Genomic DNA, 17,120 nt, shown 5'->3' on the forward strand with positions numbered 1-17,120 from the left:
AATAAAAATGTATTTTTTTAAAAAAATAAAAAGACTACTGTTGACTCGTTAAAAACAAACAAAATATCCCTGACTGATTTGGCTCAGTGGATAGAGCATCGGCCTGTGGACTGAAGGGTCCCAGGTTCAATTCCAGTCAAGGGCATGTACCATGGTTGCAGGCACATTCCCAGTAGGGGGTGTGCAGGAGGCAGCTGATCGATGTTTCTCTCTCATCGATGTTTCTAACTCTCTATCCCTCTCCCTTCCTCTCTGTAAAAAATCAATAAAATATATTTTTTTAAAAACACAAACAAAATAAAAACCATTTCCTTTGCCTTCATCCCATTATACACACTGAAGTTTTTAAAAGATAGCATAGTCCCCCTGCTCCAATCCGTAGTTTCATTGTCCATGGTTTCAGTTACCCATGGTCAACAGTGGCCTGAAAATATTAAACAGAAAATTCCAGAAATAAGCTATTCATAAGTTTTAAACCATGCATTGTTCTGAGTAGCCTCATGAAAACTCCCACCGTCCTGCTCTGTCAGGGCCCAGGATGTGAATCATCCCTTTGCCCAGCATCTCTATGCTGCACAAGCTTCCTGATCGTCACGTAGAAGCCACCTCAGTATCAGATCAGCTGTCGAGGTATTGCAATGCTTGTGTTCATGTTACCCTTATTTTACTTAATAATGGCCCAAAATGCAAGAGTAGTGATACTGACAACTCAGATATGCCAAAGAGAAGTGTTAAGTGCTTCCTTTAAGTGGAAACAAGAAAGTTCTCCATTTACTAGGAGAAGGAAAAAGTCCTACACTGAGGTTGTTAAGATCTATGGTAAGAATGAATCTTCTATCCATGAAATTATGAAGAAGGAAAAGGAAATCTGTGGTAGTTTTGCTGTCTTACCTCCAACTGTAAAAGATAAGGCCACAGTACATGATAAGTTAAGATGGAAAGAGACATTAAATTCATGGATGGAAGACATGAACAGAACACGTGTTCTGACTGACAGCAATGTGTCACACCAGAAAGCATAGTGCCTGTATGAAGACTTAAGCAAGGGATCCCCTAAAAGAAGTACACCAAGCCATTTACTGCAAGTAAGGGATGGTTACAGATTCAGGAATAGGTTTGGACTGAAAATATAAAAATTACTGGAGAGCGACATCTGTTGATGAAGAAACTAACAAGTTGAAGAAGTTGATGAGGGTTCAGTACTATCCTCGGTTTTAGGCACCTACTTGGAGGGTCTTGGAACATATGAACCATGGGTAAGGGGGGACTACTGTACACATTTCAATTCCAGGCTTTCCTATCTCCAACCAAATACCTATTGCCCAGAACTTTTACATCATATGCCTAACCTCAGATCCTAACCTCAAGTTTTGTTTTGTTTTCTCTATAAGCTCTAAATCAAAAGTGACATTCAGTTTTACAAGACCATATGGTATAAGATACAGGGACACAAAGACAAACAGAATTCAGTTCCTTCCCTCTCAAATGGGCTCCAGCTATTAGACATGATAATTGGTCATTTCCATATACTTTTAAATATTATTTGCATACTTCTTGAGAAAGACTGGCATTACCACTCTTGTTCAAATTATAATTCCTTATTTCTCCCTTGCATATCCCTCTCTTCTACTGAGTTTCTGTTCTCACACTTAAATCTCTTGCCTAGTAAGTTATGTCTGCTTGTAAAGGTATGCTAACACTTCCTATTTTGCTTATTTATCCCCATAAAACATAACCAATACCATTGCAAAGACATGCGTGGACGTTATTAAAGATTTTGTTTCATATGAATGGCCCTGGACCTATATTGAATAAAGTTCTCCAAGGAATACGAACTGTCATCATACATAAGGAAGTAATTATTATAGGGTATACAGGAGGAGGTCAGTAACACTGACTGATTCCCCGAGTGGGTCTAAAATCAGTAAGAAAGGAGAGAGGGCAGGATGCAGTGCAGCCGATACAAACGTCCGAGGAGCCACACAAGTCACTGCTGTAATTCAGACCCAACCGAACAAGGCAGAAAACCCAACTCTGGGTCTGTCACATTCCCACCTCCATCTGCACCCTCCCTCCCTCTTATAAAATATCTCAGAATTACCTAAATGGTATTGCTACACTTTGAAAAAGAAAAGGAGACCTTGAGAAGAGACCTGCTCATATCATGTGGCTGAGTTCCAGCCCAGAGAGACAGGTCAGAGGTGTGCTCATTCCCGGGAACACCTCTTTCTTCCCAATCCAAGCGTGGCACAGCCCCTGGAGGCTAAACTAATCCACATGTTCAGTAATTTTCCCAATAGCAGTTAGCTGTCAATCACCCTGTCCATTTTCCATTTCAAATCAATAGCTAATAGGCCTTAGAGGGCATATATGAAATACCTGGAATTAAAATGTTACACCAAGGTCTCTGGTTTTAAAAATTCAAACTTTTGTTTTGTTTTGTTAATCCTCAAGCAAAGGTATTTCTTCTATGATATTTAGAGAAAGTGGAATGGAGGGAGGGGGGAGAAGGGGAGAGAAACATCAATGTGAGAGAGACACATCATTTGGTTGCCTCCTACATGCACCTTCCTCCCCGCTTCTGTCCACAGGTGAAGAGTCTAACCATGGAGCCACACCAGAAAGTGCAAAAATAAATTCAAACTTTTTTTTCCCATTACAGGACTGCCATGCTAACCTAATGGTGATTCCACAAATTATATATATATTTTTAATATATTTTTATTCATTTCAGAGAGGAAGGCAGAGAGAGACAGAAACAACGATGAGAGAGAAACTGATTGGCTGCTTCCTGCACGCCCCCTACTGGGGATCAAGCCTGCAACCTGGGCATGTGCCCTTGACCAGAATCGAACCTGGGACCCTTCAGTGTGCAGGCCGACACTCCATCCACTGAGCCAAACCAGCTAGGGCCACAAATTATATTCTTCTTAAAATAAACAGATAAGTGAATATGCACAGTTATACTGCTAATTTATCCTCATTCAGAAGTCTGATTTGCTAGTTTTCCATTTCTTAAATTTTCTCTGTGCTTCTTTTCACTAAATGCAAGTTCTGATACTTTCTTTGAAATTGTTCACTATGAGAGTTTTTCAGTTATTATTATTATTCATTTCATTTGTATCCTCCTAGTCTCATTTAACACAAGTTTTCAAAAAAAATTTTATGTCAATGATTATTCATCTTTTACTGTATTTCTTGTTCTCTAAATAGGGGACACCGACTTTATAATAAAATATACTCTTAAAAGCCCCAAAATCAAGTTGGGAAATTTAAATAACAGATTTAAGGGGCTTTCAAGTTTAACAAGCCAAAAATGATTATAAAATCCCTAATTATCTATACTAATAATAGAGGAATATGAAAATTATCTGGGACGCCATCACAGTAACGAGCAGCAGGCTGCATGGGGTGACCAGGCCGGCAGGGGGGTTAGTGAGGAATGACCAAATGACTGAACAGCAGGCTGCGTGGGGCAACCAGGTCGGCAGTTGGGGGTGACCAGGGTGGCCGGGGCAGGGGGGGAGGGGGGCAGTAAGGGGCTACCAGGCCAGCGTGGGCAATTAGGGGTGACCAGGCCAGCAGAGGGGGGCAGTTGAGGGCGACCAGGGCAGCAGGCAGGTGAGCAGTTAGGAGCCAGCAGTCCCGGACTGTGAGAGGGATGTCCAACTGCCAGTTTAGGCCGGATCCTGCGGACATCCCCCAAGGGGTTCCAGATTGGAGAGGGTGCAGGCTGGGCTGAGACCCCACCTCCCCCGCATGAATTTCGTGCACCAGGCCTCTAGTATTTTATAGTCATGTGGACATTTTATTGCATTTCCTTCTATTATTATTTAAAGGAGAGGAAAATGGAAAAACAAGTGGTGGTAGTATTAGTCATATGGTAAGAACTGAATATCTCTGACTCAATATAATTGAGACAAAGATGGAAAATACTGACAAAAGACATGAATATTTAGTTTCCTTTGGATGCTCACTGGACATAAGCTGGTCAACCACCTATCAACACTAAGCTGCTGGCTTTCAGGCTGCCCTGCCAGGCCACAATTCACAGTAAACAATCAGTCTGAAGTTGGTGTTCAAAGGAAGGCAGTTTGTTGGAGTCAATGTACCCTCTAGGAAAGCCTGGGCTCTATCAACTCAAAAGCACAATTGTAGCATGTCATTAAGCTTTTTAATAAAAACAAAATGAGCTTGGTAGGATTTAGACTGTGGTGGGGGTAAGGACAGAAGGCCTTGGCTGAAGAAAAGGGGGTAAAATGAATGTAGGCACTGAATCTTATTCCTTTCAGACTTTATTTTTTTAGACTCAGGGTTTTGAAATCTGCTTTGCCTGGCCTAGGTCTTTCGGCTTGGTGCTCTAAATCTAGTCAAGAAGATTAAGGAGATACTGCTTAAAGGTAGGGAGGGTCAAGATTGCATTAGTGGTCTGGCTGGTGTGGCTCAGTGGTTGAGCGTCGATATTTAAAACAGGTCACAGTTCAATTCCTGGTCAAGGCACAAGTCTGGGTTGCAGGCATGATCCCGTGTGGGGTGTGCAGGAGGCAGCCAATCAATGGTTCTCTCTCATCACTGATGTTTCTCTCTCTATCCCTTCCTCTCTGAAATCAATAAAATATATATTAAATAAAAAATACTGCATTAGTGCTCTAAGCTCAGAAGAAGTGCAGCGATAGGTCTCCAGGGCCCTGGAAAAGTAGGGTTCAGACAGAAGTGAGCAGGAAGGAGAATGACAAAATTAAGGCTGAGCACAGAGCGACTGTGGCACTGGTATTCTTCAAGCTCTCGAAACACACATTTGGCCCAACATCAATTCTAAGTCTGAGCTCTAAAAACAGTCACACTAAAATACTAACCATAGGGATTAATAAAAACATGCTAAGAAATACACTTACTTATAGCTTCGAAAGTAAATCTTCCCATTCAGTGCAGTGAAGTGTAGGACATACTCTAAACCAGCCAGGCGGATATTTGATACTGTGGGGCCTCTGAAAAAATCTAAAAGCACATATTAGATTGTTAAAAAAGACTAACATACTCTTTTTTTTTAAATGAAATCTTTATTGTTGCAAGTATTACATATGTCCCCCTTTCACCTTCCCCCATTGATCCCTTGTAGCCTACCCCATCCCCCATCCCAGGCCATTTGCCTGTGTCCATGAGTTATGCATCTATGCATAAAAGTTCTTTGGTTGATCTCTTCCCACCCACTCCCTACCCCCCCCTTCACTCTGAGATTCCACAGTCTGTTACATGTTTCTATAAGACTAACATGCTTTTAAAATTCAGTTATAAAGAGCTGCATTCTAAATGCTCTGTTTGTACCAATACTTTTCTAAAAAGATAAGATAGCATAAAGCAAATCCCTGAAAAATGTCTGACTGTTCCATCCAACCCCTCTACTAATCTCATGACTTTATTTTCTGTTTAGTTTACTAAGCCATTTTTATTTTTCAGTTTTGAAGTTATTCCTCTAAACCAGTGGTTCTCAACCTTCTGGCCCTTTAAATACAGTTCCTCATGTTGTGACCCAACCATAAAATTATTTTCGTTGCTACTTCATAACTGTAATGTTGCTACTGTTATGAATCATAATGTAAATATCTGATATGCAGGATGGTCTTAGGCGACCCCTGTGAAAGGGTCGTTGGACCGCCAAAGGGGATGCGACCCACAGGTTGAGAACTGCTGCAAACCAATGCTCAGCATAACCAATGGACAGTGGACAGAGACACTGGTTGGCTGGCTGGAGAAGGTTGGCTGTGGAGCACACTGTCCACCAGGAGGCAGCTCCTGCATTGAGCATCTAACCCCTGGTGGTTGGTGCATGTTATAGCGACCAGTCATTCCAGTCGCTTAGGCTTTTGTATCCTTCCTAACAATAGACAGACATGGTAACTGACTGTACCTTCGCTACGCCTCCCATTGGCTAATCAGCGTGATATGCAAATTAACCTCCAACAAAGATGGCGGCTAATTTGCATACTGCAGGCAGGGCAGGGCAGCGCCATCCTGCCTGCCCCGCCGTCATCCGGGCCTGCTATCTGCGACCCGAGGCAGCAGGCATCCGTGTGCGACCCGACCCAGGGCGGCCGGGCGGGGCAGCAGCGATCAGCCGGCCCACCCGGGCATCCTGTGTGCGACCTGACCTGGGGTGGCCAGGTGGGGCAGCAGCAATCGGCCGGCCCGCCCAGGCGTCCCGTGTACGACCCGACCCAGGGTGGCGCCCCAAGCCCCGATCGGGCCTGCCGTGTTCGCGACCCGGGGAGGCGGGGGCAGGCACCGAGGGATCGGGCCTGCCGACTGCCACCTGGGGAGCGGGCCTAAGCCAGCAGGTGGTTATCTCCTGAGGGGTCCCAGACTGTGAGAGAGCACAAGTAAGGCTGAGGGACACCACCCCACTCCCCCCTCCCCAGCCAGTGCACAAATTTTTGTGCCCCGGGCTTCCAGTATATAGATAATAAGACTAAATACCGAATTTTAAAAACCAGGCAAAGATTTAAATTGATACTTCACCATAGATATATGAATGGCCAATAAGCACATAAAAAGATATTCAACATCATTAATAATTAGAAAATACAAATTAAAGTTACAATGATAACAATACTTTATTTTGTAGATCTAACTTTGGAAACACACTACTATCAGGATACAACACCCAATGGTCTACCAAGTATTGGCAAGTAGTGGGGCAACTGGAGCTCTCATAAACTGCTGATGGGAATGTAAAATGGGATCTCATTGGAAAGCAGTTTGGCAGTTTCTTAAAATGTTAAACATGGACTACTCAAATGACTACCATTCTATTCCTAGCTATTTACCTAATAGAAATGAAAGCATATGCCCTTACAAAAATCCTATATAATAAAAGGCTAATATGAAACTTGTCCCCTCAGGAGTTTGACCAACCAGGAGTTCAACCACTCACTATGACGTGTGCTGACCACTAGGGGACGACAGAGAACAAAGGGAGGCCCTGGGCTGCAGCCAGCAACCTGGGGAAGGAATGCCCTGATCAGTCCTGATTGCCAGCCAGGCCTAGGGACCCTACCCGTGCATGAATTTCATGCACTGGGCCTCTAGTTTGTATATAAATATTCATAACAGATCTACTGATAATAGTCCAAAGTTGGAATGAACATAAATGTCTATTGACAGATTAAGGGGATAAACAAATTATGAAACAGCTATAAATAGAATTCTACTCGACAATAAAAAGAAATGATTACTGATACAACATGGATGAAACTAAAAAACAATTAGGTAAAGAAGTCAGGCCAAGAAAAGTTCACACTATATGATTCCGTTTATCTAAAATTCTAGAAAATGCAAACTAATCTATAATGACAGAAAGCACATCACTGTTGGTTTAGAATAGAGAAAAAGGGTGGATTGCAAAGGGGTGCAGGGAAATTTTGGGAGGTGATGGAAAGAAAGGTTCTGTATCTTGACTGCAATGGTTTTCACAGGTGTATACATATGTCAAAATCCATCAAATTTTGAAACTCCAAATGCGTACTTGACTGTAACTTAGACCTCAAAAGCTGTTTAATTCCCTGGCCCCTATGGCTCAGTTGGTTGGGCGTTATTCCATGTACCACAAGGTTGCCATTTCAACTCAGGGTCAGGGCACATACCCAGGTTCCGGGCTCGATCCCCCGTACGAGGCGTGCAGGAGGCAGCTGATTGATGTTTCTCTCTCATTGATGTTTCTATCCCTCTCTCCCTTCTCCCTCTCCCTTCCTCTCTCTCTAAAATCAGTAATAATAAAAAATCTTAAAAATAAGTTGTTTAAAAATAATTAAAAATGAAAAAATTTAAAGTAACCTCTAAATATTGAAAAGAAATGAACCTGTGTTTTGAGCTGCAGGCATAATCATACAGAAAAGAACTATTTCAAGCAACTTCAAAACACAGAAATTTGCCCTAGCCAGTTTGGCTCAGTGGATAGAGCATCAGCCTGTGGACTGAAGGGTCCCGGGTTTGATTCCGGTCAAGGGCACATGCCCAGGTTGTGCGCTCAATCCCCAGTGTGCAGGAGGCAGCCAATCAATGATTTTCTCTCATCATCGATGTTTCTCTCTCTCCCTCTCTCTTCCTTTCTGAAATCAATAAAAATATATATTTAAAATAAAATAAAAATACAGGAATTTGACCTGTATCTTCCCAACACAATGTATCTTAGAGAGACAACTGCAAAAAAAACAAACAAAAAAACTTTACCTGCACTCAGTAGTCATATAACTATTGCTAACAGTGGCATTTTATGCTGAGCCTGTTGTGTGTGTAGTACAGTATAAAGTAAATGTATAATTATGTTGAAGACACTGAGAACCTGAATTTTTGTCATGAATGCAAGGTGACAATGTGAAGTTAATGAAGTTAAGATCATCGTGTCCTAAATTTGAGTTATAAGTTTCAGTATGAACTCAGGATATATTTTATATTATCAAACAAACATATTTCATAGTTCTGCCCACTAAAAAAGCCTAGAAACAATGACCAACCCAGAAACAGTCCATAGCACCCAGACTGTGATTTCTAAGATAATTCCTAACTTAAAAACACACCAAAACCAAAAATACCAGGGCACCTTAGAGAAATAGCTGATCCCAGGACTGGGGCACTAAAAGTATAAGGAAAGTTTGAAACATCAAAGGGGTGATGGACTACAGTATATCGAACCTCAGGACACTGCTGAAAAGGCTCACCTTAAAATGGGCAAAAATGATGGCTGAATTAAAATGGGAGATATTATGAGTATAGGAATAAAAAACAACAACCCAGTTAGATATAACTAAGGAAGTGGAAGAGGTAGAAGATAAATTGGTTATAGTCAGAAGGAAAGCCCCAGTTTGGACATTTTTGTCAATGGGTCAATTCTAAGCAAAAATAAGATCTGATATGTGGCTGTGAACATTAAGTAAATACATTGGAAAAGAGCCAGGGATCAGAGTCTGAGAACAGATCAGACCCTGATTCTACCACTTACTAGCTCTTCACTCCAAACAAGTAAATTAACTGGCCTGAATCTCTCCATCCACAACATGGGAATACTATTTCCATAATGAACTCAATGCTTGTGTTCCTCAAAATTCATAAGTTAGTCCGGTCAGTGTGGCTCAGTGCTTCAGTGTTGACCCATGAAACCAAAAGGTTACTGGTTTGATTCCCAGTCAGGGGATATGCCTGGATTGCGGGCTTAATCCCTGGTGGGGGTGTGCAGGAGGCAGCCAATTGATGATGCTTCTTCTCTCATAGATGTTTCTATCTCTCTCTCCCTCTCCCTTCCTCTTTCTCTAAAAATCAATAAAAACATTTATATACTAGAGGCCTGGTGCATGAATTTGTGCACCGGTAGGGTCCAGCCAGTCCACCTCGATTGGAGCTGAGGACGGGCTGGCTGGGGGGAGGGGCTGCAGGAGGTTGGCCACTGGCCCTGCCCCCAATTGGGGCCGAGCTGCCTGGAAGGGGGGGGGGGACCAGGGCCGCAGGAGGTCGGTTGGCTGGCCCCGCCCCCGATCGGGGTGGGGGGACCAATCAGGGGCGGGGCTGCAGGAGGTTGGCCGGCTGGTAGGACCTACTAAGAATAACCACAAATCGATATAGTATTTTTAAAAAGCAAAACAGAAACAAAACTCAGGATGAACAAAATGGGTACCTGCCATGAAAATACTGAAGTTACGAAGTTAACTTTTCTTTCTGGCCAATTATATACACGCGCGCGCACACACACACACATACACACACACACTTCCTAGAAGGAAGAAAATCCTTGATAAAAGTCTCTTTCCCTACTGCTCTACTTTATTTCATTTGAACACAAATATAAACCAGAAGTCTGCGGCTGCAGTTGAGTATTAAAAACTCAACTTCCCTTGGTACCCAACAATCTCACTCCATTCCTCTACCTTTCTTCTTTCCCCAGATTCCTTTATGGTTTTCACTCCCTCCCACTCATCACTGCAATATGTGGTTATTACTGCCACCTAGTAGAAGCACAAAACAATAAGATCGTTTTTTATAAAAACCATTTAAACAAAAGCAAACAAAAGCACTCTCTGTTCTAACAAATTATAAGTACTACCGTCACTGACTATTAATAATTAATTGGAAGAATTAGAGGGCAAAAGGCAGGGAATCTGGGCCAATCCAGTACAAGTAATAGCAATCTTAACTGGAAAAACAACCTTTTTACTTTGGGGTGCATAATATTGAAAGAAAGAAATTTTGGTCATTGTCTTTCATGCCTGATTCTTTAAGACATAAAAAGTGGCAAAGACTTTGCAAAGGAAATGTTCACTATCACATGATGGACAGTAGAAGCAGAAAAACTCAGGCATTGGGTTTTGATCCTGGTTCACCTACTTAATAGCTCTTAACCTCTCTGAGCCTCTATTTTCCCATCTATAAAATGGAATGTCACCAAACTCAAGAACTCTAGAAAGGATTAAGGAGGTTATAGTGGTACTGGGTTTTCTAAAAATAGTCATTTATTAAAAATGAGAGGTTCTTAAAAAAAGAAAAGGTCTTGCTGATACAGCTCAGTGGTTAGACATTGATTTATGAACCAGGTCAGTTTCATTCCCAGTCAGGGCACATGCCTAGGTTGTGGGCTCCGTCCCCAGTAGGAGGTGTGCAGGAAACAGCTGATCAATGATTCTTTCTCATCATTAATGTTTCTCTCTCTTCCTCTACCTTCCTCTCTGAAATCAATAAAAATATATTTTTTTAAAAATGAGAAGTTTTGAAAATTGTAAACCCAGCACTAAGAACATAAATAATCCTGATAAGGAAAATAAAAGCAATGTGTCTGTCCACACACCCTTTTCTGGTCAGCTCATCTGTAAAGAGTAAGTATACAGTTTGTTTATAATATATACCCCACAAACTTTTCAAAAGTGATCTAGGGCAAAGTATGTAAAAATCCAAAAGAAGGGCAACCAAAAATATATATGGCCTAGCCCAAAAGCTGGTAAGAATGATGCAAGAAAAGCTCAGATGAAATAAATTTAAACTTGAGATAATGCTGAGTATCAGAAGCATCTGTACCTCTAGTTACAAACTAAATTTTTTTCCAGGATTAGATAAGAGCTGGCAGATGTGATTGCATAATATTAAGTATTAGTACCATTTAAGAAATCATGGAGAACAATTATGCCAGCTTTTTAAAAAAGAGAGAAAAAGTTGTTTAAAACTGGTAAAATTAATGTCAATCCTAGATGATGACAATAACTGTGTATTAGATTTTAAGTAGGCGACTTGTGAACATATAGGAAAGAATGCAGTCATCACATAAATAATTAGGAACTAGCAAATTTCACTAAGAATAAGTCATCTATAAAACAGTCTTATAAGGTTATTGTGAGAATGAAGCACTATATAAAAAGTACCTAGTATATGCTTGGTGTTTATGATAATGATCATGAAATAAAAGAAGCTGGGAGGCCACTGAAGATTTCCTGGGAAAGAACTGAGGTTTGCAAGAATAGAAGAAAACAGATAAATAAGAATGGAATCAGAAAAAACAATAGGAATATGTATAACATATTCTCAATAAACCACTTTTAATGGAAAAGGAAGAAAGAAAATTGGGGGAGACCAAGAAAGCAAGTTATAGTATGAAAAGCCTTGTATATCAGATTAAGAAAAACTAATAGAGGTTTTGAATGGAAGTGAATGATGTATAACCATCTTGAAAACTTTTCAATTTTCACCAAAATTGAATTTGATGCCGATAATGACAGGAGATGGGTATGGGTATTTTATAAAGTGTAAAATGCTATATAAATAGGTTGATACCAAAGTTACTATAGTATCAAGAAAATAATTATGCTCAATAGAATATAACATCCCTTTAACTCTCCCCTGGTAGTGGGGAATAGAGAAAATAATGAAAAGGGAAAAGAGAAAGGAGATTTTTTTTAAAAAGCTGTATACCTAGAGTTAAGTGGCAAAGTGCTACCAATGACAGTCTTATAATACCTACCTGAGCTACCCTGCAGATAATAAATATTAAAACACTTACCAATAAGAAGACTTTTTAGCCTTCTGTAGTCTTCTGTTACATCAAAATCATTACCAGCAAATATTAACATGGGTTTTGTTCCCTCAGGGCATTTACTATTCTATGAAACGAAAAAATGTAATTATATAATTATCAAGTCTAAATTGTTTATATGCTGATTTTAAAGTAACTGATACTTAATATGTAATGAATTCATTCTTAGATTTTCTAAACTGTCCTAAAACTGTCCATGCATGCTGATTTTAGACTTAAAACCAGAGTTGGAGTTTTTAAACTTACAGATTTTTATATTAAAAGTAATTTTTCATTCCACTCTCTCACACTGCCAAATTAATATGTGGTCAAAGAATGATATAAGCTACTTGTTAACATTATCTATGCAAGAATAAAATAAAAAGCTAAACTTACTAAAAACAAAAACATAGCCCTCTAATAGCCAGATTCAAAATAAATTTCTTTGAATTATTTGTCCTGCTGTGCCTTTCCTACTGTATCACATAAACAGTGTTTTTAAATGAAAGTTCAATTAAACTACCAACTAAACATTTACATGGAAACCAATAATTGTATACAAGCTATAGAAAGTATGTGCTAATCCTTACTCAGCAGGGTTCAAGCTCTTACTAGAAAAATTATTTTGTCCAGTTCTGGATTTTTTTTTATACCAAGAAGAATGTGATGTAAGTAATAAGAGGATTTACATTTAAAAGCCACCAAAGTGAAAGAAAATCAAATAGAAAAAAATTCTTTAAATGAAAGATTAATTTATAGAGGACGGTAAACGGTTATTGGTCTGAGCTTCCCACTGATTCTAATACCACTGCTCTGACATTAATCAAGATTATCCAAATTTAAGAGTCTCATGCTCTACCGACAGAGCTAGCCGGGCACTTCCAGGATTATCCAAATTTAGCAGGAAAAAAACAAACCAACCACAAAACAAAATAGGACAAAAAAAACAAACATCCTCTGCTGTAGGATTAGAAGTCACCTGCTGCTTCCCTGTTCGCCATGACCATTATAGTTGGCATTCTCTGCTTTCAAATCCTGAGACTTAACTGTCTATACTTAGGAAATGTGCCTAAGCCAGTGATGGCGAACCTTTTGAGCTCGGTGTGTCAGCATTTTCAAAAACCCTAACTTAACTCTGGTGCCATGTCACATATAGAAATTTTTTGATATTTGCAACCATAGTAAAACAAAGACTTATATTTTTGATATTTATTTTATATATTTAAATGCCATTTAACAAAGAAAAATCAACCAAAAAAATGAGTTCGTGTGTCACCTCTGACATGTGTGTCATAGGTTCGCCATCACTGGCCTAAGCTGTCTGTCTGATCCAGGGCCTAAATGGACTTTCTAGATCCAATGACTCCGCTGTGCTCCATCTGTCCTACCTGATGCTCCTACTGCTACCGCTAGGTCCACGGGGGCTATTAAGTACTAAGAAAAAGTGAGGCAACCCAAGTACAACTTTGACTTTCAAACCATTCTGACCACAGTGCATAGTGATAAAAAATATTATTTTAAGCCATGACCCAGTATACACATCATAAAAATATAACTAAACAAGCTATGTGAAACAGTACTTATGTAGATCACTGATATTTTTCACAATGTGAAAACCCTGAACTAGAAGAAACTACAACAAAAGAATTTTATTCTAATAGCCTGAAAGGTACTAAAATTCTAAATAATATATAAATTCTATGACATAGTATACTAAAAATACTGTAATTATTAAGTCCTTGAATAACCTTTTAAATTAAGTGTTTTTAAACAAAGAAAAAAATAGAAAAATAATTCTTATAAATTACACACAAACTTTTCAAGTAAAATATCCCGAGAAATTGTGATATATTCATACTACCTAATATAAAATCAACTAGCCTTAAATTTTAATCATCTCACTCATTAAGGTTTATTTTATGCAGAAAAACCACCCCTAGCAGTTTTGCCATCTTAGAAAACAGGCGCCTAGAATAATCACTCTGTTTCCTGGTAGAGTCTAATCCAGGGGTCCTCAAACTGCGACCCGCCAAAAACATTTATCCAGCCTGCCGGGTGTTTTTGCCGCCGCTGTATGCATAGGAATTTGTCCATAGTTTTAAAACTATAGTCCGGCCCTCCAACGGTCTGTGGGACAGTGAACTGGCCCCGTTTAAAAAGTTTGAGGACCCCTGGTCTAATCTAATGTTCCTTAAAAAAAAAAAAGAGTTAACAGAGGAATGAGGCTTGGCAATAAAAGTAGGCAAGTGAGAAAAGAAATATCTGGTGAAGATGCCTTAAAAATGAGGAGTCAAAGTAAAGAAAAAATATAGAGACAAGGTAGAACAAAGCATGCAATCCAAAATAGACTAAAAATATAAGCTTGTAACCAAATGATGGGGTAAAAAGTGAAGGGCTGACTAACTGTCTGTGCAGGACTGCCAATGTAAGCATATACTCAGCAATTAATGAATTTTCTAATTATTGATATGCTCCATGAGTAAAAATTTAGTGTTCAGTTTAAATGGTTCTTGTTAAGAAAGACACCTGAGCTCTGGCTCAGTGGTTAGAGCATGGGCCCACAGTCTTAAGGGTCATGGGCCTGATTCCCAGTCAAAGGGTGCCGGAGACCAATTCCAGCATGACAGCAGGGCTGCCATCTGGGAATGGCTGAAGGCATTTTCCCAAACCTAAAAAGGGATGATTGCTTGGCTGCCAAACAGCTAAAAGGCATCTTAATCTACATGTTATTGCCTCCTACTGGTCAAACACCTGAACAGCCGTTTCCCCATTCTGACAATGGGCTCTGTAAGAAACCCTGACCCTTTGATGTGTATACCTCTGCCTTGCCTCAGGACAAGTTGTGTTAATAAAAAGCATGGGGTCCTGGGATGAGGGGACCTAGAAACCTTAGATATTAGAACTTAATATTTTTATTGATTTCAGAAAGGAAGGGAGAGGAAGAGAGAGATAGAAACATCAATGATGAGACAATCACTGATCGGCTGCCTCCTGCAAGGCCCCTACTTGGGATTGTGCCCCTGACTGGAATCGAACCCGGGACCTTTCAGTCCACAGGCTGACACTCTACTGAACTTAGCTCCTTTAGCTAAGCTCCTCTGACCCGCAAATGCCTTTCAAAATTATGCTTTGTCTCTGGACTCCTATTTAATCTACGCACAGCCTTCTCCAGATTCCTGAACCTTCTAGATCAGCCGTGGGCAAACTACGGCCCACGGGCCGGATCCGGACCATTTGAAATGAATAAAACTAAAAAAAAAAAAAAAAAAAAAAAAAGACCGTACCCTTTTCTGTAATGATGTTTACTTTGAATTTAGATTAGTTCACACAAACACTCCATCCATGCTTTTGTTCAGGCCCTCCCGTCCAGTTTAAGAACCCATTGTGGCCCTCGAGTCAAAAAGTTTGCCCACCCCTGTTCTAGATGCTGGGACGAGAACCCCAGCAAAAGGGGGCCTCGGTTGCAAGTCTGATCCCCGGCCCCAGTCAAGGCATGTGCGGGAGGCAACCAGTCAATGTGTCTCCCTCACATTGATATCTCTCTCTCTCTCTTTCCCCCTCCCTCCCTTCCTCCTTTCTACTCTCTCTCTAAAAATCAATGAAAAAATATCCTCGGATGAGAATTTTTTTAAAAAAGGAGACCCAAAGCCCTGGCTTGTATGGCTCAGAGGATAGAGAGTTGGCCTGTGGGCCGAGGGGTCCTGGGTTCCATTCCCGGTCAGGGCACATGCCTGGTTTGCGGACTTGATCCCCAGTGTGGAGCGTGCAGGAGGCAGCCAATCCATGATTCTCTCTCATCATTGATGTTTCTATCTCTCCCTTTCCCTTCCTCTCTGAAATCAATAAAATTATATTTAAAAAAAAGAGAGAGAGAGACCTGAAAAACAAGTTGTGGTCCAGTTTACAAGCTGCACAGTGGATAGAGGTAGTTCTTTGCTTTGGAAGGGAAGTGGAAAGAGTAGAGGAGTTGGCATGCATGCAATAGCCAATGCTCAAGCCCACTAACTGGTGACCAAGCCAGCAAGCTAGGAGCAGTGGCAAAGGTAAAATGGGGACATGCTGCTCATCTCCAGGGATTTGTGCACATCCCCAAAAAGACACTGTAAAAAGCGATGGTTTCCACCATAATAAAGCATCACTGTTTACACACTTTCCAAAATGCCTTCCAATACGTCATTTTCAATGATAAGCATTTTCACATATATTCTCTCATTTGGTGTTGTTATACCTATTTAATAGTTGATTGCAACTGAGGGTCAGGGAAGTAACTGACTATAGCAGGTCACAAATCATCTAAACAGCTATGACAGGCCTCAAAGCCAAGTGTTCTGCCTCTAAATCCAATCTCAGGCCACTGTTCTGCACTGTACCTGAAGACACTGGTGTAGCTAAGGGGGGATCTGGTAAGAGCCTTTTCTCAAACTCACAGGAAACCTGGAAGGCATGTCCTCTTTTTAGAGGAGGTTGGGGAGAGTATTCATTATATATATGCTATAATTCTTTCAATATACCACGACCATCAAAGACACAAAAACTAAGAATAGCCCTGACTGGTCTGGCTCAGTGGATAGAGCATCGGCCTGCGGACTCAAGGGTCCCAGGTTCGATTCCTGACAAGGGCATGTACCTTGGTTGCGGGCATATACCCAGTAGGGGGTGTGCAGGAGGCAGCTGATCGATGTTTCTCTCTCATCGATGTTTCTAATTCTCTATCCCTCTCCCTTCCTCTCTGTAAAAAATCAATAAAATATATTTAAAAACACACACACAAAAGAATACTGAGAATAATTTATAACTTCCAATTACACACTTCAATATCCTTTCTTCCAAAGTCCTTGAGTCCTAACTGGTTATACCATTTACTATATATCTGACTCTAAGTCACCAACAGAATTCCTCTCAGCTTCAATCTCTAAATCTCTACAATAAGGAAAATAATCTCAGCCTTTCATAGGGTAGCTATGAGGTCTAAGTAAATCATGTATTTGATGGAATAGATTAAACCAAGAAACAGAGTTCTGAGGGAATAGAAGCCCAATTTGGACCCAGGAGCTGAATTAGGACAGTTCTCTTGCCT

General features: G+C 40.5%; 1 protein-coding gene across 1 annotated transcript in view; it reads right to left on the reverse strand.

Annotated features, from left to right (window-relative positions):
- RPF2 (ribosome production factor 2 homolog) overlaps nucleotides 1-17,120 on the reverse strand; it is a 35,350-nt gene that overhangs the window by 4,177 nt on the left and 14,053 nt on the right. Inside the window, exons 7-8 of the mRNA XM_036317585.1 lie at nucleotides 12,032-12,131; nucleotides 4,896-4,998 (exon numbers count right to left, since the gene is read on the reverse strand). Of these exons, the coding sequence (XP_036173478.1) occupies nucleotides 4,896-4,998; nucleotides 12,032-12,131 (203 nt within the window). The remainder of the gene's footprint in view (nucleotides 1-4,895; nucleotides 4,999-12,031; nucleotides 12,132-17,120) is intronic.

Source organism: Myotis myotis, unplaced genomic scaffold (assembly GCF_014108235.1).
Source record: "Myotis myotis isolate mMyoMyo1 unplaced genomic scaffold, mMyoMyo1.p scaffold_m19_p_7, whole genome shotgun sequence".
Taxonomy (NCBI): Eukaryota; Metazoa; Chordata; class Mammalia; order Chiroptera; family Vespertilionidae; genus Myotis; species Myotis myotis.